This window comes from Melospiza melodia, chromosome 7, assembly GCF_035770615.1.
Source record: "Melospiza melodia melodia isolate bMelMel2 chromosome 7, bMelMel2.pri, whole genome shotgun sequence".
Taxonomy (NCBI): domain Eukaryota; kingdom Metazoa; phylum Chordata; class Aves; order Passeriformes; family Passerellidae; genus Melospiza; species Melospiza melodia.
This window is the reverse complement of record NC_086200.1, coordinates 12,804,300-12,829,206: the sequence shown is the minus strand read 5'-3', so window position 1 is coordinate 12,829,206 and position 24,907 is coordinate 12,804,300. Positions and strand designations below refer to the sequence as shown.

The 24,907-nt window shown below is 48.4% G+C and overlaps 1 protein-coding gene across 1 annotated transcript; it reads right to left on the bottom strand.

The window, feature by feature from the left end:
* Positions 1 to 19,677: 19,677 nt before the first annotated feature.
* LOC134420509 (serine/threonine-protein kinase pim-1-like) lies at positions 19,678 to 20,004 on the bottom strand (the record flags this gene model as incomplete). The annotated part of the gene is made up of 1 exon (XM_063160667.1): positions 19,678 to 20,004. A coding segment is annotated over one exon (327 nt), but the record flags the coding sequence as incomplete, so codon positions are not given.
* Between the last annotated feature and the right edge of the window lie 4,903 nt (positions 20,005 to 24,907).

Sequence of the window (24,907 nt, the reverse complement as noted above, 5' to 3'; positions counted from 1 at the left end):
AAAATAAAAAAATATTTCCTTGACTAAAACCAAAAATCCTGATGTGCACTTTGGAATCTCCCTCCTGAAGAGAACTCCAAACTGACTCCAATCCCTGCACAAGCCCTGGAGACTGGATGACAATGGAAGGGAGACAAAGAGCTCCTGAGGGCTTTCTGTATTTTAATCAGCCCCACGCTGGATTTGGGGCTGGCTCCAGGAGCCTCAGGCACGCAGAGAAGGATGGAGAAGCTGCTCAAGGAGTCAGCAGCAAAACTCCAAGTGCCTTGGAGCATGGCTGGGCCCCAGTGAGGGCAGGGAGTGCCAAAGGCTGCCCAGGGCCTGGTGAGAGCAGATCCTAGAGGGCAGGATTGCAGGGAGCCCAAGGCTCTGAGCAGGGAACTGCAATGCTGAGCAAGGCCTGGCTTGGCTGGGTTTTCTCTCCTTTCAAGAGTCTCTGGGTAGGCACTGCTGGTTTCAGGTTCATGGTCTCTGTAGTTCTTGGCCTGTTCTGGTTAGGATGACGAAGGCAAAAAGCTCTGACCGTGGTTATGTTTTCTTTGGTTAGAGGTGTTATTTTAATTCTTCATTTGCATGGTGTCTTGTTGTTCTAGGGGTTTTCGTTAGGTCATTCTTTTCTGGTAGATCTTATGGCATTTTCATATTTGGTTATTATGACATAATCCTTTTCTTTATGGTGTCGGGTGGTTCGCCATCTTAGATGAGTGGGAGTGACAGTAAAAGGTTTTAAAATCATGAAATTTGGGGAATTAGAAAGAAGCTAGACTTAGTGGGGCCCTGGAATGTTTAAAATAGACTCTGAAAATGTTAGAATTTGTGTTTGCCAGATCATGTGAAATTGCACCTGCATAAGCAGTATATGATAAATGATGTAATTGTTAGATGTGATGATTGTTTAGTAATTAAATACAATTATTGTATAATCATAAGAAGAATCCTGAGAAACTATGTTAGATGTTTGGGGGGGGGGGTCACGAGGAGCCCATGCTTGGATGAAATCTATGTATACAATAGAACAATATAAGTTTAATAATAAACATGAAAGTTATATGAGGATTGAATATAAAAACATGTTTGTCCCGAATGCATGTTGGAGACAGATTTGTGTTTGTACCCCTGACACCCAGAGCTCTTCAATAAAAGCACCTGCATAGAATCATTCTCGTGATTGTGTGCTTCTGAACGCTGACAGGAGCAGTGGGGGGAACACCTGACAGTGAGGGGATTTACATAATTATAAATCCTTTAACTGACATTGGAACTTGACATAACTATTAAACATTCAACAAACAATCTATAAATAACATTGGAACTTTATATTACCTCCTTTAACAATTGATTCTCTACCATTTCCCCCTCTAATTGTTCGATTGGGCTCAAGCCTGCATCATTTAGCAATTACGTCTTCTTGAAAGTACAATTTTTAATATTGGTTGTAAATTTGCTTGGCATCTTCACGTTCTTGATCATTCATTATCATGATTGCTTTTACTTATTTTTTATTAAGCTCTTTTGGTATCATTACACTTGCTTGTACAGCAGATGTTACAACTCGGATTATACAGGGGAGCATGCAAGGTAGGAGGATCAAACTAGCAATTTCACATAAGATGAAAAAGGCTGGTTTTTCCCACCAGTTTCCTTTTAATGACCAGAAATTGTCCCACCAGCTGGTATCGAATGTAGGGGTCTTGTTTGCCAACATAAGCTAACTTCCAGATTTCCTTTGAGATATTTCTAATGACTTCTGCGGTCATCCATTTCTAATCAGCACTCAGAGGAGGTAAATTTTCCACATGTGCTTCCTTCATGGGCTAGTAAATAATCTACTGCTAGTCTGATTTGATACACCACAGTTCTAGTCTGGGATAGTTAGTCATTTATGTTGGTCTAAAGCTAGAGAGGCTCAGTTCGATACCATCTCGAGTACTGCCTGTAATCTCAGAATCAGATTTAACCCCATATAAATTGGTGTCCAGTGTCCCCAGGACCCATCTTGAGTCCAGGTCGCCGGCCCATAAGTGCAAATTATTTCCTGGGGGGTCCATACTGTGTTTTTCCGTGTCTGTGTTCCTCCAATTTCAATTAAGTTTCTTTTTGCTCAGCTAGATTTGTTGAAATAATCACATACTGGGACCCCTAGGTTCAATCCATACTCTTTTGGGAGTAAGAAAAATGACGGTTTAATAATTCCGATAGTGCAAGTGCTGCTCCACTCCCCGGGTAATTCAGTGTAAGCCACATTCCCACATATCCAAACCAGGTTTTCTGGAGCTTTCCAGGAAGCATCACTGATAGTCATTGGAAATTCCCAGTACTTGGATATTTCTCTCACTCCCCAGAATGGGTCTATTCCTTTTATTCCTTTATTTCTTTCTTTATTTATTACATTATTTATTCCTTTATTTATTCCTTTTCCAGTACACTCATGGAGTTTAGATCCTTCTTGGTAGATAAACACTGTTTTTTTCTTCCCAATGGATTTTCAGTGTTAAATTTATTATTTTAAATAATAATAATAATAATAATAATAATAATAATAATAATAATAATAATAATAATAATAATAATAATAATAATAATAATAATAATAATAATAATAATAATAATTATATTACATGATATTAATACATAACATATATTATATATTATATTATATTATATTATATTATATTATATTATATTATATTATATTATATTATATTATATTATATTATATTATATTATATTATTATATTCTATATTGATTATTAAATAATATTATATATAACTTATATATAATTAATATTAATAATCATAAGTAATATATATTATATATTATATAAGATGTAATTATATATAATATATAATTAAAATTATTTTTATATAATATATATTATAGAATACATAATATTATATAATTATAATATGTATTAGTATATATATTATATATTATTATATATGTAATATAATATATATTATAAATATATTACAATAATATATATTATATATATTATATATATTAATCAATATTATTATATGTAATGTAATATAATATATATTATAATATATAATATTAATATATATATCATTAATATATGATAATATTATTTTATGGTTATTATAATAATAATAGAATAGTCTTTTAATAAAGTAATATTAATTCTTATTATTTAAAAAATGATATTTTAATGAATTAATAATATTATTCATTATTTAATAAAAATTAAATTTAATAAATTAAAATGGTATTGTTTATTATTTAATAAATATTATTTATTTATCCAATATATAAATAATAAATAATACTTCTAGTATATATTGGGTTCTCTAGGGACCTACCCAGCTACTGGACGTTTTATTTCTAAATATCTCTTACAGCACATTTCTCCTACTGGGGTTTATAAATTTATACTTTTTCCCTTTCCTAGATATACACTACTCTTCTCCAATTATTTTAGACTTTAATTCCCACCATTCTTTTCCTTTTTGTCCAATAGCTGGTACCTTTTTTCTTGTTTGTGTCCATTTTAAGATTTCTATTGGTCTTAAGCTGATCCCTTCCCAAGGCCAGGCTTTGGCCATTTGTATATTTCCACAGATCCAGCAATTAGTTACATTTAACTCTTTCCTGATCTTTTCCACTGAATCTATGAACAAGTTTTTCCCACGAGATATTTCTAGGTCTTCTTTCTCATTTACTGATGTTGTTACTTCTTTCTCTTTTATTAAGTTTGCTTTGCCTTTTTGATTGGACTTAGGTTCAAAGCAAAGCCAAGCATCTCCTATAGGACACTCCCCAGGCAGTCCTTGCTGCTAAGTGGCTGTATTTTGTGAAATCCAGTAAGTCTTCCCTTCCCCTAGACAGGTTGCTAACAGAGGAAGGTTGGCACAGTTTAAGTTTAAATTTGTATGTACTCATATAAAAGATCTGGTTTCTTCCCCTCTGTAAAGGACGTAGTAACATTTAGCACATGGGCTCTTCTGCCTTCCCAGCGTGATGCTAACCAGTAAGATCAGTAAGAGCATTCCCAGGAGTCTGGTATGAGGCATTCCCCTAAACTCTACAACTACTGAGCTGCACCCAGTGATTGGAGTGGCTGGTTTTAGGCGGACTGTAGACTCACCCAGCCTTGCCTCCTGGTTATGCTTTTCTCCTACAGAAGAGCTCGTTGGTTTTAGTACAGCGTTTTTTATTCTCTCAGTGTCAACACATTTTACTTTTCTTTACTAATTTATTTTTGCCCTGAGGGATGTTTTATAGGAGATTACTTTGTACACTAAGATTGGAGTTAACTGGGGTATTTAAACTTTTTCAAAAAAAACATTCATCTAAAAACCTTGAACTCAATGGTCAGATGACTTTAAGAATTTTTGGTATCCAAAATGATAGAAAAAATACTCCAGACAAATAACGAGGTATTTACTCTTATCTCTAATCCTACAAAATCACAATAGACACCAAAACAAACAAAGGCTCCAACACAAACTAAAAACTGTACATTCATTAATAAAAACTAACTAATAATAAATGCAACAGGAAAGTATCTACTTTTCAAACTCAAAAGTAAAATATAAATAACATTAACTGCAATTTTTAACAGTTCTTAACAATTTTTGATTATTTAAACAGTTCTTAACAAGATTTTGACTATAAACACTCTCTAATAGTCTTTAGGTCTCCTCTGGAGGGTAAGCTTTAGATTGTCTGAGTGATTAGTCACAGTCTATTCATTAGAAGACTTTAGTAGGAGATGTGGTTGGTTTTGACTCTTCAGTGGGAGGTGTACAGGTCCTTTAGTCTGGGTTATATGTGTCCACCCCTTCTCTTGGGTCTGTATGGCTGTATTGGTGGTGAGTAGGACCTGAAAAGGGCCTTCAAACTTAGAGGTTAAAGGTACAGAGTTCCATGATTTTGCTAACACCCAGTCCCCTGGATTGGTGTTATGTCCCTTAGTGTCTAAGGGAGAGGTTTGAAGGACATAGCCCTTTTTCCTCAGATCTTTGAACTCCTTCCTATGGCCTTTACCTATTTTTGGGTGGCTATCTCTCCTTCTGGATAAATTGCCGTGCTATACAGGGTTGTCAAGAAGGGGAGTCCTAACATCATTTCATAAGGTGAGACTCTTATACCCGTTCAAGGCCTTGTTCTAATTTGTAACACTGCTAAGGGTAGACATTTAAGCCAATTCATCTGGGTTTCTGTAACTAATTTAGTTAACGTGTTTTTGATGGTTTTATTCATTCTTTCTACTCTTCTGGAGCTCTGGGGATGCCAATGGGCTGTGCAACCTCCATTTCATTCCCAGGGCTTCAACAACTTGTTGTAAGACTGGCAGCAAAATGTGGACCTCGGTCAGAATCGACATTATTTATCAACCCATATTGGGGAATGATGTTTTCAAGGATTGCTTTTGTGGCTGCTTGGGCTGTCCCTGTTTTGGTCAGGAACGCCTCTACCCAATGGGTGAGGTGATCCACGGTCACTAATAAGTGTCTGTGTCCCTGGACAGGGGACATTTCTGTGATGTCTACCTGCACGCTTTGGAACGGCTGCAAGGACAACTCTCTTCCCCCAGATCAGAAATTACTCTTCTCATTAATTTCTGATTGATTTGTTGGCAAGTTAAACATCCCTTGGTAACTGCCTTTGCTATGGTACATACTCCCATGCACATTTGATCCCTTGGAAAGTGGTCACATAATCCTTGTATTCCCCGATGATGGGTCAACTCGTGTAACTCCATCATCACCTTTCGGGCTAGAGCTTTATTTAAAATTTGCCGTCCATCAGGGGTCCACCATTCTCCATTTTCTTTTTGCTGTCCTCTCATCTTTTCTAATTCTCCTAATTCGTTCTCGTCAAAGATGGGTCTTTCCTCTTTTCTTTCTCTACTAGCTGTTCCCTCTATCTTAAGAATTTTAACTGGACTTTCCTGTTCCAAAGCTACTTCTTTCACTACTTGATCAGCTAAATGATTTCCCTTTATTTCAAGGGTGTCCCCTTTTTGATGTCCTTCTATGTGACCTTTGGCTATCTCTATTGGTTTCCTTAGGAACTCTAGTACTAATTTTCCTAGCTCTTAATGTATTAAATTTTTGCCTTTAGAATTTAGGTACCCCTGTTCTTCCAATATTTTTCCAAATGTATGGACAATTCCAAAAGCTTACTCGAGTCGGTATAGATTGTTCCTTTATCTTTTTCTAGTAAATCTAGCCCTCTCTTCAGGGAATAGATTTCACAGCAGTGGGCAGACCAATTTGAGGGTAGCTTTCCTTTTTCCTCAGCTTGCATGTTTTGCCCATCTATGATTGCATACCCTGAGACCTGTTTACTGGCCAGAGTTCATGATGATCCATCTGTAAATAAAATTCTCCTATATGGGAGGGACCCCTCTTCTAAATCTTCTCTCACTTTAGTCTGCATTTCAATCATTTGTAAACAATCACGCTCCAGGTCTGTTAACAGCTCTCCCGTGAGGAACTGGGCTGGATTTAAACATTTTGAAGTGGCTAATTCGAGGCCCTTGGTAGTTATTAGTATTATTTCATGGTTTAGTATTTGGGAGTTGGTTAGCCCCTGAGGGGCCTTGTGACTTAAAACAGCTTTTACATCATGTGGGGTATGAACCCGGATCTTCCCCTTTCAGGTTAGTTTCTGTGTGTCTTCTATTGGGGTGGCTGTTGCCTCTATCACTTGCACACAGGCTGGCCACCCTCTGGCTACTGGATCTGGTAACTTGGAGAGAGATGCGACCGCTTCCTGCATCCTCCCCAGTCCTGTGTAAGGACTCCGCAAGCTGTCCCCTCTTCCACGTTTACCAATAGGTCAAAGATCTTTTTAAGGTCTGATAGGCTCAGTACAGGGGCAGAGGACAATGTAATTTTCAGATTCCGAAGCTGTTCCTTGTCATTTGAGGTCCAGGTTACAGGCTCTGATTCGTTCAATTTGCCATATGGAAATTTAACACTCTTATTATACTGATCAAGCCATAATCTGCAATACCCAAACAAACCTAGTAATTTTCTAACGTCTCTTTTGGTCTTTGGGGCAGGGATGGACAGAATTCCCAAAATTCTCTTGGGGCTTCACCTGTTATACTCTTGGGTGATTATATGTCCTAGATATGTTACTTCTTGTTCCACAAATTGCAGTTTCTTGTGTGATACTTTTAGGCCTTTTTCCCCTAAGAAATTTAGATGCTAGTACGCTGGAACTTCTAACTTTGTCTTGTTGTCCCCCGATACAAATAAATCATCAACATATTGTAAAATCTGTACTCCATTCTCAGGTTTAAACTGTTCTAGGAGTTCTTCTAGAGCTTGCCAAAGAGATTTGGGCATTCTCTCAACCCCTGGGGAAGACCTGTCCACCTTCGTTGCTGTTTTCTTTTCTTTTCAATGTCCTCCCATTCAAAGGCAAACCAGGTCCGGCACTCTTCAGCCAGGGGACACACCCAGAAGACATCCTTTAAATCCATGACTGACAACTATGCATGCTCCTCAGGTACTTGGCTTAAAAGGGTTTACGGGTTTTGTACTACCGGGTGCCTCGCAACCATTCTTTTATTAACTTCTCTTGAATCTTGTGCTAATCGATACCTTCCATCAGCTTTTCTCAACACTAGTATGGGAGTATTATGTGGAGACATGCATGGTGCTAAAATCCTTCCTTTGATAGCTGGTCAATTACTGGGGCTGGTCCTTTCTTTCCCTCTGGGGAAATTGGATACTGCCTTACCTGAATGGGGGAGATGTCTTTCTGTATCTCTGCTTTTATACGTGGCATATTCAAACAACCAATTTTTCTCTCCCCCATCCATGTGTTTGGATTGATTTCATCTATGTCTCCCTTTGTTAAGACCATTACTTGTACTACCATTTTTCCTTCTTTTGGCATTACTCCAGTTCTCAATTTGATTTGTAAATCATGTCCTAATAAATAACAACCTAACTTGGGGATATAAATGAAATTAGCTCAACACTTTCTTGAATTTCCTCTAATTTCTACATCTTCTATAATCTGGGCCTCCAGTGGTTCTCCTTTGGCCCCTCGTACTTTGCAGACATTTTTACCGACTGTGATTCCTGTTGTTATTTTAGTCACACATGACTTGTCTGCTCCGGTATCAACTAAAACTTCAAATTCATCATTCTGGGGACCAATCTCAAAATTTACAAAGGGCTCTTCTAGATGATTCATTAAATTCCCCAGGGCATACCACCCTTGACACCCCTATTCCGCATATTTCTCGTCTTTTCTTAGGATGTTCTCTAGAGTTTCTTGCTCCCAGGCTATGGCTTCATCTAATTGGAGTTTCTTACAGTTTCTCTTTAGGTGTCCTTTCTCTCCACAGTAATAACAATATTTGTCACTGAGTAGAGCCCTAGCCCCTTTTGGTCCAATAAAACCTTTGTCTCTTCTAAGTGGTTCTACTGGCCCATCCTTGTTGGCTCCCACACTTTCTCTGGCTATGGCTACCATAATTTTAGCTTTTGTTTTTGTCTTTTTTTCTTCTCTTCTCAGATATACTCTTATGGCTTTTCTCAGCAGTTCATTATCCTTTTCCTGCCAGTCCCCTATTCTTTCTAACTTTCATCTGATATCTGGCCAGGATTTAGTTACAAATTGTATGTTGAGAAGGATCTGGCCTTTGGGGCTATTAGAGTAAATCTGGAAGTTTTGCTTTAGCCTATTAAGCCATGGTGCTGGGGTCTTGTCTTTTTCCTGGGTGCTGTCAGATGCTAACCTGGTATTACTCCCTCTAGGGACTGATTCTTTTATCCCTCTGGTCATCAGGGACCTGTGATCTCTCATGTTCCTTCTCCCCTCTTCTTGATTACAGTCCCAGCTAGGCTCCACTAAAGGCATTTTTTTGCCACCTGGAGGCCTGCGTTGGTTTTCTCCCTCCCAAATTTTCATTCCTGCAGTTCTTATTAATCGAGTCTTTTCTGGGGAAAATAGGATGTTAAAGGTGGAGTTCAATTCTCCCCATGTATAAATATTGGGGGCTAAAAATGGATTAATTTGATTTGCTATTCCTGCTGGGTCTTCCACTAAATTTTGCAATTCTTTCTTAAAATTTCTAAATTTGGATGCAGTCAAGGGAGCATTTACAAATCCAATCTCACTGGCTACCCTGCACATGGGAACTTCTCTGAGGGGGAACAATTTTTCCACTTTACCCACTTTGGACCGGGTGTTACAACATCAGCTGTGGAGGCTGACTGGGTAACTTCACTCTTGGGCATGAGATTCTGAGATGTTGTTTGGCTTCTCATTTGTGCTGGGGGAGGCAGAGCAGGAACTTGCTGGTGAATTAGGGGTGCATGAGATGGTTGAGGTAAGGGAACAGTAGTGAAGGGTAAAGAGAGTAAGGAGAGGGTTGAGGGGAAGGTGGTGGAGGTATAACTGGGTTAGGAGGTGGTAAAGGAATGACAGCTGGGAGAGGAGAAGGAATTGGGTCCACAGCAAGAGGAATTGGAGGAAGGATTTGAGGTACTGCAAGGGTAGGAGGAAGTAAGTGGTCAAGGGGGTCCCAGTTTTTGTCAGCCTTCTCAGCCTCTTCTTCTTTTACTTTACTAGATTGCTTTCCCTCTTTTACTTTATAGACTCTTGTATTTTCCTCCTCTGAGGCATACTTTAGCCAACAGGTGACGTTCTGTATGTGATGAGCCTTTTGCAGGAACTTGGGGCAAAACAGAATGTACATCTCCTTCGGACAGAGAGGTAGGTATCTCAGGATATGTTTAAAGATGTTGTTGGCTCATGCAAAATGAAAATTAGACAGGTGAAATCTTAAGACTTAACAAGGCCACATCTGTGAAGAATAATAAAAATGTTTCTATAAGTGCATTAATGGCAAAACAAGGTACAAGGACAATCTCCATTCATTATTAGGGGAGATGTGGTTACCAAATATGAGGGAAAGGCTGAGGTACTTAACCCCTTCTTTGCCTCAGTTTTCAAGAATAAGTCAAGTTGTCCTCAAGAAAAGTGTTCTCCTGAGCTGGTGGATGGGCACAGGGAGCAGAACAGCCCCTGGAATCCAGAAGGAAGCAGCTGGGGACCTGCTGAGCCACTCAGATGCTCACAGGTATCTATGGAAGGAGATGGGATCCATCCCAGGGGGATGTGGGAGCTGGTGGATGAGCTCCCCAAGCTGCTCTCCATCATTCACCATCAGTGCTGGCTCAGCAGGGAGGTCCCAGAGGGCTGGAGGTGCCAGTGTGAGCCCATCCCCAAGAAGGGCTGGAAGGAGGATCTGGGGAACTCCAGGCCTGTCAGCCTGACCTGGGTGTCTGGCAAGGTCATGGAGCAGATCACGCTGAGTGCCATCACAGGGCACCCACAGGATGGCCGAGGGATCAGAGCCAGCCAGCATGGATTCCAGTGTCTGCATGGAATGGTCTCGATGAGGGGATTGTGTCCAACATCAGCAAATCTTCAGATGACACCAAAGTGGGTGTGAGTTTGGATCTGCTGGAGGATGGAGGTAGGAGGGCTCTGCAGAGGGCCCTGGACAGGCTGGATCCAGGGCCCAAATCCAACAAGGTGAGGTTGAACAAGTCCAAGTGCCAGGTCCTGCAATTGGACCACAACAACCCCTGCAGCGCTACAGGCTGGGGACAGAGTGGCTGGAGAGCAGCCATGCAGAAAGGGACCTACAGAGACTGATGGACAGCAGGCTGGGCATGAGCCAGCAGAGTGCCCAGGTGGGCAAGAAGGCCAATGGCTCCTGGCCTGGATCAGGAATGGTGTGGCCAGCAGGAGCAGGGCAGGGATTCTTTCCCTGTGGTGGGCCCTGGTTGGGCAGCACCTCGAGTGCTGTGTCTAGTTCTGGGTCCCCTGGGGTGGGGAATTAGAAGAAAATTGTATCAGGAAGAGTAAAGAAAGCCAAGGTGAAGCAAGGGAAATGCTCAGGGCATTTTGGGAGTGGCTGCCAGGCAGCCCTGGCTCTGAGCAACAGCGTCTGCAGTGGGACAGGAAACTCCCAGCTGATGGGAACAAACTTTCTGGCTGACTGCAGAAGCCAGGACAAAGCTGAGTGGTTTCCCTGGTGTCCCCCCAGCCCTTGCTGGCCCCAGGGGCTGATGGCATTTGTGCTCCCTCAGGTTCATGTCCCCACACCAACAGCATGGGGGTGCTCCCCCTGCTGTGTGCAATGCAAACAGGGGCTGCTGAACCAGTGCTGCCGTGTGAGAGCCTGCAAGGATGGGGCAGCTGTGTGAGCTGGGGGAGAGGCCAGGGCTGCAGAGGGGGGATGTTGTTGGCAGCTCCATGAGGACGCTCTGGGACGCTGCCCTGCACTGTGGAGCACACTGGGGATGGATCAGCCCCTGCTCTGCTGCTCCTTCCCGTCTGCCCCAGGGCCCTTGCAGAGCACCAGCTGTGTCTGTCCTCAGCTCCATGGCAACCCTCAGGACAAAGCGGTGCCAGGGCTGCTCCAGGTACAATTCCAGGGACACTCCTTGGTGCCACCAGGTGCCATGGCAACGGCCACGGGGACCCGTTCCTTGGTTTGGTGCCATGGCAACCAATGCCCGGAGCTGTTGTGATGGTTGGTGGCCATGGAAAGCTGCCCTGGGCCCTTGCTCAGGGCTGGTGTCAGTGCCCAGAGCCAGAGGGGATCCCTTGCTGGGGGCTGTGCCATGGCCACCTGCCCTGTGCCGCGCTGGCCGCTCAGGCACCAGGAACCAGCAGCCACCGGCACTGCCAGGGCCAAAGGCCAGGTCAGCCAGACAGAAAGGGGCGGGGCTGGGCACTGTTTCCATGGCAACCGGCACTGGGGGGACACCTGGGTCACCTGGCCTGGCAGTTGCCATGGAAACCCCTGGCAGGCACTGAGGGCACAGCCCTGGCACTGAGACACTGCTGGGCCGGGTGCTGAGCACAGCGCTGAGCACGCAGAGATGGTTTTGTTCTTGCTGAGCTGCAGCACAGCCAAGGCCTGTCCTGCCCCTCGTCCAGCCACGCTGGGGAGGGGCTGGGGCTGCGGGGGAGCTGGGCAGGGGACACAGCCAGGACAGGGGACCCCAACTGACCCGGGCATAGCCCAGACCAGAGCACATCATGCTCAGGGTATGAAGGGGGGAACAGGGAGGAAGGGGGGAATTTTGGAGGGAGGGCTTTTGCCTTCCCAGGTAACACTTAGGCAAGAGGGGGCCCTGTTTTACCAGTGGGCAGGGTCACTACCAAAGACATAGACACCAACTCAAGGAATTGTGTCATTTATATCATGCACAGCTGCAGAGATTTACAAAAGGATAAGCTCAGCAAAGCACATCATCATTAGCAAAGAATTACAAAAGAAGCTCAGCAATCCATCATAACCTATCATTACATTTTGATGACCAATTCCTTGGTGAAACACCAGAGGTGTTTGTGGCAGACAAAGATTCTGGCTGACTATCAAGGTACACCTTACAGACACCAGTAGTACTTTAGTGACACTGTTCTTCATTCCTTTTTTTCAATCTCATTCGAGTTGGGAACAAGAATTCTGTTGTCCATGGAGCTGGCACCTTTTTAATTCCAGAATAATGCCGCCAGGCCCTTTGCTGTTCAGCTTTCCCATGCTGTCTGTGGCTAACAAGGCCTGGGGGGCCCTTTCCCCTCTGGCTGGAAGGGGCCGGGTCCCAGTCCCTGAGGGGCACCCAGGCTCCTGGATGGAATTCCTGTGCAAGTCCCTCAGTGTCACAGCAGCCTTCCCATGGAGCCCCGTGGATCAGAGCATGTTCCAAAGGGGCCCTTGCGGCAAACAGGGAGATCTGGTCTGGCAGGATGTGTAAAACCATATCCTGTCAGATCTACTTGTTCTCACACAGAATCCTTGGCTGCAGGGACACCTTCCCATTGTTCCTGCCCAGGGTTCAGGACTCAGAGTTGTCTTTCCCAGGAGCTGCTCCTTCAGCTGCCTCGGGAGGGCCTTTTGGCCTCGGGACCCACACTCTGGCTCCATTATTAGGACTGCTGCATCCAAACCCTTTATCTCCACAAATGGTGGTGACTGGAGGTGGATCTCTTTTTTGCACAATCGTTCTTAAAATTGCAAGATCGATAATTGTGCTACCCTGTCATAGGGTTGAATAATCCAATCCTGGTCACTATTGTTTAACAGAATTACTGTAATTTCTCCTTGATATTCAGCATCATTTCCTCCTGCCATGACAGGAACAATTGGCAAGGCCAAGCTCCAAGGGAGCAGTTACCAAATCAAAGTGTCCTGGAGGAATCTGAATTCCTGTTTCAGTACTGATAGCTCTCATTTGCTTTAAATTTATCCTAATTAATTCCAAATCATGAAGGCCCAGCCCTGCAGCCTCTGAGCCGGCCCTGCCAGGGGCCATCACAGCCAGAACAATTTCCCAGGCAGCCCAAGTCTCACTGCCCATGGCTGGATTTGCAAACTGGGGGCAGCCGTGCACAGCCAGGGGGTTCCATTTCCCCAGTGGGCCATTGTGAAGGGCATGGAGCACATCTGGGAGATGATTCTCCATGGACAAAGGTTCCCATCTCCTTATTTTTCCAACTGCTCTTTTAACAACCCGTTCACCCTTTCAACCAATCCTGCAGCTTGTGCATAATCTGGTACATGAAAAACCCTGCAGGCAAAATCACTGTATTTCTCACAGGAACAGACAAAGCATTCTGCATCACAGTATCAGCAACCACTGCAAAAATAGCCAATTTCCTCCCTTTCTCCCTTTTTCATTGTATACAATCTCAAAAAGTTGACCACTGACATTAAGGTCCTGGCCAATCCTGTTCGGTAGGGTATTTAGTGTTACATCCCTGAGCAGCCAAAGCTACCAAATTAGTATTGTCAGCACTATTTCACATTATTATTATTTTAAATATAGATACACATATTGATATACATATAGACAGATACAAACATATATATATAAATATATATATAAAGACATATATTAATGCCTTCTTATTCTATAAATACATATATTGTTATTTATTATATTGATATTTCACTTGTACAAATGCATCTGAGCTCAAGATTAAAACCTTCTTCTCTTGCTCCATGTGGGAGCATTCCAACAATAATTGCTCCTTCTGAAGGTGCTGTTTCCTATGTACTCACAACAAATTCATCTTTGTCTGCCCAAACCCACAAGGTCCTTCCCTTTTCCATGTGCGATTTTTGGATGCATTTGAAGCCATCCAGGGCTGCAGCTTCTTTTACCCGACTGCGCCACTGCTCACACGGGGCTCCAACCTCAGCCCACACTAGAGCCAGGGAACTCCAGGGAAGGGCTTCCCAGCTGGGAATTTCTGATGGGACTGATTCCTCACACTGACACTGAACAAGTGTCATTTTGTTGTCATCTGGCCAGACTGTGCCAGTTTTGTTTTACCAGTGGCCAAAGTCAGCACCAGAGACACAGACTCCAACTGAAAGAATCAGTGTCATTTCCTGCAGTTCAGAGCAGCAAAGAATCACAAAAGGAGCAGCTCAGCAATGCACCCAACCATCCCCACCAAAGATTGCCTGCCGTGATTAAGAAAGATCCAGCAGCATCTACCCTCAGCCTTTACCATCCCCCAGACCCACACAGCAGCTGGGGAAGCTGTCACAGCCAAGGGCTGCAGAGCCACTCCTGGGCACTGGGAATTCCTGCAGGTGCCTCCAGCCCCAGGTGAGGCTCCAACCCCGCTGGGAGAGGGCCCAGCTCTGACAGTGCTGAATGAACAAACTGACAGCACTGCTAGTGTGGCAACATCTGCTTTCATCCTCCTCTTGGGTCCCTCCCAAAGCCTGGCCAGGGCTCAAGGAGGAACCAAGGGAGCTGACTTTGATCCTTCAGCCCCAAACAAGGCCAGATGTCAGATTTCACGGCCTTGTCTGGCTTCTAAATACACAAAGGTCAATACATCTTTCACTAATGAGTGGCTACATCTATCACACTGCTAATGACCATGCATATTTCATGAGGGAGCAGATACAAAGATAACCTTTGCTTGGAAGGTTCATCCAGAGGCCATCTTTGGCTCAGGGCCTGCTGTCCAGGCCTCACTCAGGGCTGGTGTCCAGGCCTTGGCACTTCAGGGACGTGCTTTAGTGCTGGGCTTGGCACTGCTGGCTGAGCGGCTGCACTGGGTGAGCTCAGAGGGCTTTTCCAACAGAAAGGATTCTGTGATTCCATCATTATATCCACTGCATTCTGCTGGGGCTATTTTAGCAGCATTCCTTTGCTCCAAAAGTTCCCACTTGCCCAGCTCCTGTGGCCTGAGGCTTCAGCTCCTTCAGCTCCTGGTGCTGAGCTGCTCATGCTGAACGAGTCGGCTTGAAGAGAAGAACACAGTCCATGCAATCATTTCTGGGACATGGAGAGGGGAGGCTGTGCAAGCAGGAGCATTGTTTGCTGTGGCCTCCTCTCTGCCCTTCACGCCTTTCACTGCTTTGAACCAGCCAAGAGCTTTCTCCAAGAGTGCAATGGAGCAGCTGCTCCTGCTCCCAGGCCTAGCTCTCTCCAGTCTCTGCCCTTGCCTGCTTCTGTCCCTCTTGCTGTGCCCTCTGTTCCCCCAGGGCTCGCTGGCTGCTGCCCAGGACTGTGGCACTGGCACAGATCCAGTGCTCCAAAGCCTCCTTTCTGTGCCCTTGGGGCTGCCTGGGCACAGCAGCCTTTTCCATCTGGAAGCTCCCCATGGACAGGGAGTGCCCAGCTCCGTTCCTTGCACAGCCTCCAGGAGCCCAGGGCTGCCATCTCCAGTCCCTGCTGGCACTGGGGGCTCTCAGGTGCCTCAGGCTGCTGTGACACCGCTGCACACGGGAGGGAAGAGGGGCAGGGGCTGTGCTCAAAGTCAGCTCCATGTGCTGCTGCTGCTGCTGCTGTGGGGTCCTTTGTACAGCCCTGGCCCAGAGTCAGGGATCAGATCCTGCCAGTCTCTTCCAGCCCTGGCTGCTCAGAGTTTGGGCCTTGGAGCCTCAGGTGGCCAAAGGCAGCTGCTGCTGGACCCTCTGTGTGCCCGTGTTCAGCAGTGCTGCTCCATCAGTCTGTGCCCAGCAATGGGGAAAAGCCTCAGCCCTGCAGGACCAGGAGCTGCCGGGCTCTGCCTGAGCAGCTCAGCCAGCAGGAAGGGAGCTGCTCCACACGGGAACCAGGAGCAAAGGATACTTCTTCTGTAGGACATGTTTTCTATTTAGAGGGAAAAAAAAGGAAAAAGGAAAAAACTAGGTAAATTGTAAAAGATAAGAATAAAATCCAAGTGTTAGTGAAAAATCATAACACAATGTTAGTGAAAAAACCAAAACATAAATGCAAAGATACATTCTTTGCATTAAGAGGTAAATGATCTTTTTAAAAAGAGAACTCAGTCATTTACATTGTAAATGTGCTGATGGCATGGATCCATCTTACTGACCTCAGCAGCCTCTTAAAAGATTTTGGGCTTTGTCCCCAACACTGGTATTTGAAATTGTGCTCGAAGCAAGAGGAAATTGCTTTGTGCCCTTCCAGCTCCAAGCAGGACTGGGAATGGAAACTCTGTCAAAGCCCAAATCCTTTAGAAGATGACCTTCCTTCTCAGCCTGGGAATGAGCTGCACATTCCCTTTGAAACTGCCAAGAGTTTCTTAGAGTCACAAAGTTCCACTTACGGCTTTTTGCTCAGGTTTGGAAGTGCAGAAGAGCAATTCTCCATCCACCAGCTCCAGACTGCACTGCCTCAGGAGCACGGCCCACTCGCCAGCTTTGGCCCACTCGTGGCACTGCTAGAGGAGGAACAAAGGGCAATTGTACAATTCCAGCCAGTCAAGAAGGAAGAATGGGACATAAAAAAAAACCTGTACAGATCCAGGTGTTCAGCTGGGACTGTGGAGAGTTTGGGTCCTTGCCAGTTGGATGTGTGTCCCCAGCTGCAATCTCTGGGCCTGCAGCAGAGTCTCACTCACCTGCCAAAGCAGAAAGCTCAGGCGCTGTGCTCGCAACGGGCTCGTCTGATGCAAAGCTGTCAGAGCAATGTGAGGGCAGAGCCAGCCCAGCTGGGCCCAGGGCTGAGCCCAGCAGAGCCCTGGCAGAGCCCAGAGCAGCCTCAGCACCCGCAGAGCCCAGCTGCAAGGAGAGAAAGCAGAAACCGCCTGTCAGCTGAGGGCTCCTGTGCCCTTGTGCCAAGGCCTGCGGTGCCCAGGCCATGCTGGCTGTGCCCAGAGCTGTGCCCAGAGCTGCCCATCCCTGCTGCCTTTGGCACAGAGCAGGAGGGCAGGACACGTGCCCAGCCTGCAGCCAGCCACGGCACATCCATCCCTCAGCAGCTGCCCAGAGCAGGATGCTCCTGTGCTCGCTGCCAGCTCCCTAAAGCTCTGATCCCACCCTGCCCAAGCACACAGGGACCCACCTCACACCACCCACGGCTGCAAGAAAAGCCGCTCCCAAACCATGGCCTCAGCCTTCTCCAAGGGCACGGCCCATCCACGCCACAGCTGCTCCCCAGCACTTCCCCATCCACACTGGACCACCTTGAATGCTTCCTCTGGAAAAACAAACAACACATTATTGAAAAGAGATTAGATGCAAAAAGGGAAAACAAGAAAAACAGTAAAAACTCTTATCTCTGTCAGGGCCTTGAGGAAGGCCCAACCCCTGCATGCCAAGGAAAAACCCACCCACTGGTGAGGGAAACCCACACTTTCTTTCTTCCCCCCTGCACTGCCTCCCAAAATCCCGGTGACCCCAAAGCAAACAAGGGCAGTGGAGCAGCCCAGCCCTTCCTTGCCTGCACAGCAAAGCAGCTGTGCACAGGTTCTGGGGTCCCACCTCTGCTCCCACCATGGGGCTTTGTTTGTGTCGGGCTGGCTGCCCCAGCCCCAGCCCCAGCCCGGGGCACGGTGGGTGCTGGGGGCTGTTGGCAGAGCCAGGAGCCCACTCCCATTTCGTACCCACCCCAGCCCATCCTCCCAGCCCTGCCAAAAGTAGCTGGGCAGCCACTGAAGAATGAGCTGCATCTGCTCCAGCAAAGGGGGAGCCTTTCGTTCCCCGCCACGCTGGGTCATGCCCACATCTGGCAGAATTTCCCCGGGTGGGACTCATCTGCAAATTCCCTGTGGAGTTTGGCTTTGAAGAAGGTGCCAGAATCAAAGTGCATCACCTTCAGCCTCCCGTGGCCAGGCTGAGGAAGAGCTTGTCATCCCTGATGTCACCCTCGCTGTCTCCAGCAGCAGCAGCAGCAGCAGCATCCCCACCTGGTACAGCTTCTCCAGGGATTCCTTCTCCTTCCCTGGGGGCAGACCAGGCTCTCAGGGCTCTTCTGCCCAGGGCCCCAGCTGTCAGGGAACCAGGACAAGCAAAACCAGCTGGGATGGCGGCCACCAGTGCTGGGCAGAGCAGCTCAGCTCGAGCACAAGGGCTGTGTGTTCCCATCCCATGACCCCGGTGCAGTGACACTGGCAGCACAAAAAGCTCTGGGTTCCTTTGCTTCTGACTGCCAAGGCATATGTGGAGCAGGAACTTACCAGGGCTCTGGATCAAAGTGTGCCTGTGACTCTCTCCCTTCTTCTATGGCAGAGGAATATCCCACATCCAAGGATGACAGAACAGGTCTTCCAGTGCGGGTCTGTCTAAGGAGTTCACGGATAAACACCACCTGATCAGGTCTTTGCACTCTGGGGAGAGAAAGCAGAAACTGATGGTCAGACAGAGAAGGCTCCTGTCTGCTTTACCCCACTATTCCCATGCTCAGGCCATGCTGGATGTGCTCAGAGCTGGGCCTAAACTTTCCCATCAATTCCCTGTTTTGGAGGAGAGCAGGACATGTGCCACCTCCTCAGCAGCTGCCAGAGTGGGATGCCCACGACCCCGCTGCTGTCTCCCAGCACTGGCATTCCCCCCGTGCCCAGAGAAGAGGATCCACCTTGAGAGAGCCTTTGTGGCAGCGGGAGCTGGCCCCAGCTGAGGTTCTGGCCCCTCCTGAAAGGGTGCTCCCCGCAGACCATCTGGTGCAGCAGGATGCCCAGGGACCAGATGGTAGCTGGCTCACCGTGGTACCAGCCAAAGTCATTCCATTCTGGGGGGCTGTACGACAGTGTTCCTATGGAATACAGATGGAGTTAATCAGGGGGATGCTGCTGCTCTCAGAGCCTGGCCCCAGCATCCCTGCGCTTGTGGGGGCTGCATCAGGGGCACACAGGGTGACCACTGCCCTCTCGCCAGCATCTGGGACTTGTGCACAAAGTTAGGGTTGGAAAAGAAGCCTCTGGTGCTGGAAGAGGGCAGCCCTGGCTAGGCCGACCATGACATGCAAAGGAAAAACCCACTCCATGCTGGGGAAAAAACCTGCCCATATCCTCCCTGCCTGCATTGCCCCAAAAATATTATGAAGCCAAGGCAAACAGGGCGAGTGGAGCAGCCCAAGCCCTTCCTCTCGTCTGCACACCAAAGTGGCTGGGGCACAGGTTCCAGCCCCATTCTCCGCTACCCCCACCCACGGGGGTTTTGGTCGGGCTGGCTGCCCCAGCACAGCCCCAGTCCTGGGCAGAGTGGCTGGCAAAGGCTGCCAGCAGGGCTGGAAGATGGCTGCCCACCCAGCCCCGCTCTAAAGCAACTCAGCTGAAGATTCAGTGCCCTGACTGGCAGCAAAAGGGAGAATCCCCGCTGCCACAGCCAGCTTGGGCTGGGAGATGTTGGGCCATGAGATGTCAGCAGCGGGAGCACAGCCCTGGGTAGGCTCACCTGCAAAGTGAGTGTAGACTGTGTCCTGCAGGTAGGTGCCACAGCCAAAGTCAATCAGTTTGGCCTGCCCGGTGTCCAGGTCAACCAGGATGTTCTCTGGCTTGATGTCCCTGTGCAGGACCCCGCAGCTGGTGCAGTGCCGCACGGCCTCCAGCACCTGGCGGAACAGCTCCCGCGCCTCCTCCTCGGGCAGGAACCGCCGTGCCCGAATGAAACGCTGCAGGTCCTGACACTGCTCTGGCCGCTCCAGCACCATCACGATGCAGTTGGGGAGCTCGAGCCACTCCAGCAGCTGGACCACACCGGGGAAGCCAGTGGACACCTTGGCCAGCAGTACGACCTCCAGGGGTGCGCTGGTGCCATCGGGCTGCGGGAGGAGCACGATGCCGTCAGTGGGGCCGATGCCGTGCCAGGCCTGGGAAAGCCCTCAGCCAGCCCGGGATGCTCTGCGCCCTGCGCTGGCCCCACGCCCGCTCTCCCTCGGGGCGTCCTGGCGGCTCCCACCGTGCCGGGCCCCGGCTCATCCCCGGCCGGCAGCCCCGGCTGCTGCCCCCGCTCACTCACCAGCTCGCCCCAGTGCCGGACGCGGTTCCGTGGCACCCTTTTGATGGCCACCTGCAAGCCAAGGGCAGCAGCGGGGTGAGCTCGCCGCCCGCACTGCGAGCCCCATCCTCCGCCCTCCGCCCTCCTCCTCCTCCATCCCCTCCTCCTGCGCCCGCCGCCGGCCCCGCCGCTCACCGGGGCGCCGTCCGAGATCCTCGTGGCCGCGAAGACTCTGCCGAAGCCGCCACGCCCCAGCAGCGATCCCAGCCGGTACCGCTCCTGCAGGGCCTCCTGCGCCGTCCCTGCGGGCGGGACGCGGCTGTCAGCGCTCGGCCCGGGGCCAGCAACGGCCCCCGAGCGCCCCTCACCCGCCCCGGGCCGGCCATGCCCAGGCGTTCGCTCCCGGGAACGCGGCACGGGAGGCTCGGGGCCGGCGGCCGCGCTGCCGAGCGGCGGAGCTCGGGCCGGGGAAGCCGCAGCGGAGGCGGCGGGAGAGGCCGCGCCACGTGTGTGCTCCGCGGGCCCCGGGAGGAGCCGGGGCCGGGGCCGGGGCCGGGGCCGGGGCCGGGGCCGGGGCCGGGGCCGGGGCCGGGGCCGGACCCTGCGTCGGGTCTGGGGCCGGGCTCGGGCCAGGCGGAGGCAAAAGGCGGCGATGCCGCCCCCGCCCCAGGCACTGATGCCCGCCCAGCAGCGCCACCGCCAGTACAGCCAGAGCCGGGCGGAGGCGATACCGCGGCGGGACGGCCGGGGCCGGGCACGGGACAGCCCCGCCCGGGGCCGGGGGCGGGCCGGGGGCATGGCCCGGCCCTGCAGGGGAGAGGGAGGCGGGGAGAGGAGAGGGACGCCGGGCAAGGGACCCCGAGAGAAGGGTGCCCGACAGTGGGAAAGGGAGAGAAAGAAAAAGAGCGAGAGAAAGAGAAAGAACGATTTTTCTAGTCTATCTGCTTTTGCTGCTGCCGCCGCTGCCGCCGCTGCAACTGAGGCACCGGGGCCGTTCGTCCCCGTGTCCGTTCCCCGCTCGCCCCACGAGCCCCACGTTCGAGCCCCGCGCGCCCCGGGGACAGCCCCTCCGTCTGCCCAAACACGGGAACTTTGCAGTGCTGAGCCCAGATGCAGAGCCCTGACTCCTGCACTCTGGCACAGCGATGCCCTCGCTTGCTGCTGTGCATTGTCCTTGCTGAGGGTCAGACACTGTTGGGACACCTTCCCTTGGGGTAGGATTCCTACCTGAGCCCAGCACTGCACTTACATCTCCAGTGTTGCTTTCCTGTAAAAACAGGGGAAGGAAAACTGTGTGTGGCTCATGGTATTTTGGAGCATCTAAAAATCACTAAGTCACCAATTTTAGAGGTGACGTGCATCTGGAATTATTGGGATGGAGAAGCAGTGCAACATGGAAAAGGGGACTATAGAAATAAACAGAGGAAAACATCTTGGATTGTTTCTTTCATTTTCATTTCACTTCTGGAAAGCTGTTAAAGTTTTCCAGGAATCTTCTCCTGTCCGCTCTTCCCAAGAACCTCTCATGGAGAACAAGGTCAAGCTTCTGTCACAAGATTGCCACCAGCTGCAGCTTCTCTTGGCTTTCCACACTGCGCAGTGTGTGCAGCAGGACTTTTGCAGCAAAGCAGTGTGAGATGCAAAGCTGTGTTTCATGTCAGGTACAAACAGGCGATGTGTGTATTTGTGAATGCAAAATGTGTGGACCCCGACAATGGGAGAGCTGTGAATTCTAATAATAACTGAGGAAAATAAAGCATGGAAAAAGGCCTTTGAACTTATCTTTTGTTTGCAATTAACCCTGGTTGATTTAAGAGCATTGGAATTAAGGTGTTAAAGATGTTGCTTTTTGCTTGCATTTAATCAATAAAAAGCTCTGCAATAATAACCTTTTGAAGTGTAATTTTAGAATATTACTTTTATCCTTGAAACTATAGCTTTGGAATATATATAAAGGAAATATGCTTATCTCACGCCTTATTGAAGCAGAGAAAAACAGCTTGAGAAAGGAAGATGAACATCACCTCAAGGATTTATGGTTTCGACCAAAGGGAAGCTAGACATCACTGTTATGAGATTTAGAGTCTCTGCAGTTATAAGGTGGACACATCTGGGAAGCTGGACTCCACCAGATGGGATTCGTCTTTCTTCTTTTGGAAACTGGACCGTCACCATCTGAGAATACTCATTTGAGATACATCCTGAGAAATTAAAATCACAATAGTGTATAGAATTTTGATGTAGTAATTTGGAATAAAAATTGCTGATGAGTAAAAGGTTGGAAATAAAAATTGCTGAAAAAAACCTGATGAGTACCCCTATAAATACCTGTAACCTTCAATTATCGGTGTGCAGTTTGAGGGAAAACTTCCCCCACTGTACACAGAGCTGTATTGCTCATACTTTACCATATTAAATAAAAAATTGATTGCTGCTTGAATATTGGCCTAGTGAAGCTTCTTATTCATAACAGTGCTGAGCAACCACATCACAGACTTCCCTCTCCAGCTTATGTGAAAGGGGCTCATGAGTAACACCCCTGAGCATAGGGAAAGCCTGGGAACCCCCTGGCAAAGCCACCGCACCTGCTGTGTCCTGGTCCTTGGGCCCCACAGGGACAAGAGGCGATGACTGACTGGGAGCCAGGTCAACACCACTCCCCCCTGCACCCCCTGCAGCACCGGCAGAGCCAGAGGAGGCCGCTCCACGACCCAGCAGATGCCATGAAGAGACAGGCTCAGTCATCTCGTCAATCTTAGTTTTGGCTTCTCACCAGAAACGCTCAGGGTTCCTCAGACACACAGTCACCTGGCACGAGGGAAGCGTCCACAATATCAAAGAGGAGGGGCCATGGCCCCGGGAACCCACTGGCCTCTCACCGGCCGTGTCGGCATTCACGCTAAAGGTAAATACCTCAGCGTCCTGTCATGCCACAGTCCTGGCAGGGGCGCCTTGGTGGGCACAGGTTCCAGCATGGTCTGCAAACCCACTGCGGACTGGGACGATGTGATGGTGGTCACAGTGGTTTTCAGGATGAGAGAGAGACGAGAATGTTGACTCCATGATCAGAAGGCTTGATTTATTATTTTATTATATATATACTACATTATAACTAAACTAAAAAGAAATAGAAAGCAAAAGGTTTCTCAGAAGGCTTAGCTAAGAATAGAATCGAAAAGAATGAATAACAAAGATCTGTGTCTCAGCAGAGAGCGAGACCCAGCTCTGCCATTAGTGGTCAGTAAATCCAAACATCCACAGGAGACCAATCACGGATCCACCTGTTGCATTGCACAGCAGCAGATAACCATTGTTTACACTTTGTTTCTGAAAGGTCTCAGCTTCAGCAGGAAAAATCCTAATGAAAGGATTTTAATGAAAAGATGTCTGCAACAGGACGAGACTGGCGCGGGGCCCTATCCCCGACACAGAGGAGGGGAGGGGTGCCAAGAGAGGTGCAGCCTGTGGAGCCGCATCACTGCAGAGCGGCACAAGGGAGCCTGGCACAGCCAAATCCACCCTGGGGGAACCATCACCATCCCCCAGTTGGACCCATCCCCTAGCACACTGTCCCAGGGTGGGGAGAGAGCTCCACATCACACAGAAACTCAAACTCCCCCTCGTCCATGTCCGAGACAGAAGGGCTCCACTGGGAACTCCGAGGGGTACAAGAACCAGACCCCCGCCAAAGCTCCTCACACTTTTTCCACTGCACCAGCAGTGATCCCACGTCTACGGTGCAATCATCAAAGAGGGCCTCCATGCGGCGGACCCCCACAAGAGACCACTCCTCCTTGGAGAACACCTTCCCAGAGTCCGAAAAGAGCCCTCGCTCTCGGGCCCACAGAAACAATCGCTCAAAATCATACCAGGAAATAGAAACCTGTTTCCACTCCAGGACCCCCTCCAGAGATCCAAAATGAGGAAATCCTTCTTGAAACCCACAGAGGTTGCCATCACCCCAAGAACAGCGGGCAAAGCACCAAAGAGGGGGGACAATACCGGCAATCCAGACTCTGTCTCAGCCTAGGCTGCAGTACACTTTGGCAGTCACCAGGATGTCACTAGAGGACAGGAAAGAACAGAAGCGCACACCGCTGTTCTCAAGGTGAAAGAAAAAAGGGGAAGTTTATATTCTGACTCCAACATTTATAGTTTTCCAAAAGTGACAGCTGATCGGAAGGTGACAGTGCCACCTCTCCAATGATACTGGTCAAACCAACAACCCTTCAACTCTCTCGTCCTCCATAAAGGAATGCAAAACAGTGAGTTATTTATAGAAAGTGTGTAAGAAAGTTCACTACAAGAATGTCAACATCAGAAGGCTTGAAAATCTTAAAAAATCAGGATGACACAAGTCTGGCTAGGCTTGGCCTCTTGTGACTGCCTCTCTGGTGACTGCCCCTGCACCACTGGGGCTCACTTGTTTCCTTCCTATGAGACCATTGTGACACTGCAGAGCATTGTGGAAACAATAGACCATGGTGACACTGCAGGCCCTTGTGGAACCTGTTACACTGTAGGCCCTTAAGGAACCAAGAGGAACATTGTGACCCTGCAGGGTATCATGGATCCCAGGGGCCACAGTGACACTGTGGGGCCTTGTGGAACCAAGGATATCTTTGTGGGTCTGTTGGGCTGCATGGTCCCAAGGGGCCAGTGTGAAGCAGCAGGGCTTTGTGGAACCAAGAGGCCATTGCTGC